A 3616-nucleotide genomic window follows, 5' to 3' on the forward strand; every position below is an offset into this window, starting at 1 on the left:
GGTCCCTCTCTACAGCCCTGCCCCCCCCCAGCTGCTACCTGGGCCCCCTGCTGGAGCCCCCTGCCCCAGCCCTCCTAGAGCTCAGGTCTGCACAGCTGGGGGGCCTGCACAGTGAGAGCTTTTCCCTCTGTTACCTGGCTCAACTGACCAGCGGGGCTCCTCTCCACAGCCCTGTCCTTCTAGCTGCTGCCTAGCTGTTGTGTGGGGAGCCCCCGCTGTGTGGGGAGTCTCCCAGCTGGGCAGATCTGAGCATTGAGGGGGTGGGGGTTCGGAGCAGGGGTTTCATCCCCTCCCCGTCCTGCCCGGTTCAGCTGACAGGTGCAGGCATGATGCAGGGTTTGGGAGCAGAGGCTTTGCTCCCTCAGTTCTGGGACAGCACAGGAGTGAGGCTGGCCTAGTACTTGGTCAGAGCAAATGAGCATGGGGGAGGCTAGTCCACCTGCCCTGCAAGGTAGGGTTGGGGGGCCTGCAAAGGAGCCTGGGATGCCTGAGGTAGCACCCTAAGTTGAGTCTGGAGGGGAATCTGGTTCAGAAGTTTGATAGATCAGTCTAAAATACACTGATTAAATCTGATACTGCATTGATCCAGGTCCATCTTAGACTGGATTCCACCATTTTTAAACCGGTCTACGTGCACTGAACTTCTATTCTGTTACAGGTTTAGATCAGTTTCCGATCACTTATGCCTATTAGTATAATGTCTATACCTAGCTTAAAACTTTAAATTAAAATTAAGGACATTCTCAATCAAATTAAATCAAATCTAAAGCACAACATACGGATCTCCAGCTCCTGATAAGTCTGTTCCATTTTCTTCATAATCTGGAAACAAATCTTCTCTTTCAAGCAACTCTTGATATTTCTCTTGATAATCTACAAACAGAAAAAAACCCTTTGTTTAGTACATGAGCATTTCTCAGAGGTCTTAACATGAGAATGTACCTTAGAACAGAGCAAAAATAGTCTTTTAAACTAAAATCCAACTACATGGTCCAAGCACAGTCTTTTTATCAGGCATTGCAAACAAAACTGTCTATGCTGCATGACCTCCATTTCTGTTTTTGCATGACTTTGCACTCACTTACCAAGTCAAGCAGGAAATTCATTTCTCCAGACAAGTATGACAATAATCACAAGGTCCCTGAAGAGGGTACAAAATGCTATGCCATAACTAGATGAAATAAGAGACCTTTTCCTACTAAGTGCAAAATAAACACAAAAATTTACAAAATACATTAGAGGATTTTTGACTGTTTGGATGAATGGCAATAGGCACTGGGGATGGATGCACCAAACTCCTCTAAGCTGACCATGGGAAGCCAAGTCTGGGCTCTCTATTCCACAGGGAAAGTGCTTGAAGATATTTGCATTCTTTAAGTCTAGGGCAGGATAGAACCGTCCAAGTCTCTTGAGGATTACAAAAATAGTGAGTATATTTATCTCCATATGGTTTAAGCTTAAACCACAAATCCATACCAACTTACCTAAACAATCCTCTTTCTGTGCTACTCTTTTGAGAGAGTCAATTGAAAAAAAAAAAGGAGTTTTGCCAATGAAAAGAAACAAACCAAGACTTGAAGCTACAGCTACCCATTGCAGGGGTCCATGGAAAACAACAAGAGTTTTGTCTGACTGGTTGGTTCATCTCTCTTTCTGAGAGATGTGTCTGCCCAAGCCATGGTGGCCTCTTTCTATCAATTTAGTTTTTCTTCTGTGTTAAATTTTCCAATTGGAAGCAGAGTATTCACTCCACACACTTCCATAGAGCTTAGACCTGAAGAACAGACATTTCGGTAATTCTTTTTATGAAACGGCTCATTTTGGAAAGCGATGTTATCCTGGAGGTGAAATTCTCTATAAAGAAATCTGCTACATGAACTAGACCATCTCCTGTAAGAACTAATGAATAAAGGACTTTTGAACACAAGGTTACCCAAGAGCGAAAGTTCAGGAGGCAGTTAACTCAAGAGGGCATACTATAAGAAAAAGTACAGAGGATGACAGATCACATCACAGGGGAAACCTACTAATAAATTTAGGAGGTGAGAATTAGGAGCGCGCATAATACAGAAATGTTTCTTTTACCTCCAACAGCTGTGAAACAGAAAAACAGCAAAGCAGAATCAGCCAGCTATCCTCCTTTAAAAGGGGCAGTGATGTCCAAAGAGCTTTGCTTTTTTCTTTAGTCCCTGTTTGCTGGGTAGTAGGAAGATTCATACACTTCTGATAACAGGGCATCAATATTATTTGCCATTTATATGACCTTATTTTAAATCTTTGTGCTTATTTGGACAGGGCCTAGCTATAGTTTCATGAAAATGAAAGCTAGAGGCCTACCTGGGTCTGCAGCAGTGAAAGGAACACCCTCAGAGGTATAAAATGTTGGCTCGTTCTAAAATAAAAAATTGACACAAATTATCCACGTTTATAAAAACCTGAAAGTTATATTAATAGACTTCACTACTTCCAGAATATTCATTACTGTTAAGAATACCTGTTTCCTTATTAACATATATTAACCTGAACAACTGATGTTTCTGAATGTATTCATACCATGAAATAGTTGGGGTCATTTTCCGGCGTTGCTTCCCTATACGTCGAGGTTACATGAACTCTACCCCAGTTACTTGACCGCAGTTCTACAAGTTTCAGAAGCATCTGCTTTACATCTCTGCAACAGATAAAAGCACCAAGACTGCTTAATACTCTACAGAAAATACTTCCTATAAAAATGTAAACTCAAAGCTTCTGTAATGTTGTGCATGCTGGCTATATAAGTTAAAGTACATTAAAATAATGTAACAGAGATTTGTAGCTAATAGCAAGAGAAACAGTAAGACAACAACACTTCAGTAGCTAACAACTCTATTTTAAGTCCCTGAGTATCTATGCAACTGCATTTGTGATAGAATAATTTGCTCTGAAGGAACAAATACTTAAGCTTGTTTAACACGGCATCGTTATGCAATCAATCACTTCAATTAGTTACACAAATATGTAAGAGAATGACATTGTAATGGTAAATCCCAGTCTCCCTGAAATTAAATTTTACAAAAATCCAGGCCCAAATACACAACATAACATAAATGCCATATTTTCTCATACACTACCCATACCATTCACCCAAAAATCAGCCCCCCAAAACTAAGGTGCATGAACTGGGGAAGCTGTTTTCTTCACTGGAAAAGCAGCAAGCCTAGAGACACTGTATACCAGGCTTGTCCAACATACGGCCCGTGGGCCGCCATGCGGCCCGCCAAGCCATTTTCTGAGGCCCACGGTGCTGCGACGGGAAACTAAAGTAACACTGTTTACTTTTGTTCCCACCCCTTGTTCGTCCCCCAGCAGCTTCCTAATGGCTGCTGAAGGGCTGGGGAAGGGACAAGGTTCCCACACGCACCGTGTCAACTTGACATTGCCGACGTGGTGCAGCTCCTCCCCTCCCCCCTCATTTGATGGTGTCCCTTCCTCGGCCTGCCCCTCCCTTCCTCATTTGCATGCCGGCCCTGCCCTGCGCCGGTCCCCACTGGCTATGTGGGCTGGAGCAGGTTGCGGTGCAGCGGGCGGGCGGGTGCAGGGGGCGCGGATGCTGGCTTGGAGGGATGCTGCGGCCAGG

The 3616-nt window shown here is 43.8% G+C and overlaps 1 protein-coding gene across 2 annotated transcripts in view; it reads right to left on the reverse strand.

Annotated features, from left to right (window-relative positions):
• The window catches only part of PAIP1 (poly(A) binding protein interacting protein 1), a 42443-nt gene that overhangs the window by 7064 nt on the left and 31763 nt on the right, over positions 1-3616 (reverse strand). For both annotated transcript variants that reach the window (XM_025207706.1, XM_025207705.1), the window contains exons 8-10: positions 2554-2671; positions 2338-2392; positions 780-873 (exon numbers count right to left, since the gene is read on the reverse strand). In XM_025207706.1, coding sequence (XP_025063491.1) covers positions 780-873; positions 2338-2392; positions 2554-2671 — 267 coding nt within the window. The remainder of the gene's footprint in view (positions 1-779; positions 874-2337; positions 2393-2553; positions 2672-3616) is intronic.

The sequence above is a fragment of the Alligator sinensis genome, unplaced genomic scaffold, assembly GCF_000455745.1.
Source record: "Alligator sinensis unplaced genomic scaffold, ASM45574v1 scaffold663_1, whole genome shotgun sequence".
In the NCBI taxonomy this organism is placed as follows: domain Eukaryota; kingdom Metazoa; phylum Chordata; order Crocodylia; family Alligatoridae; genus Alligator; species Alligator sinensis.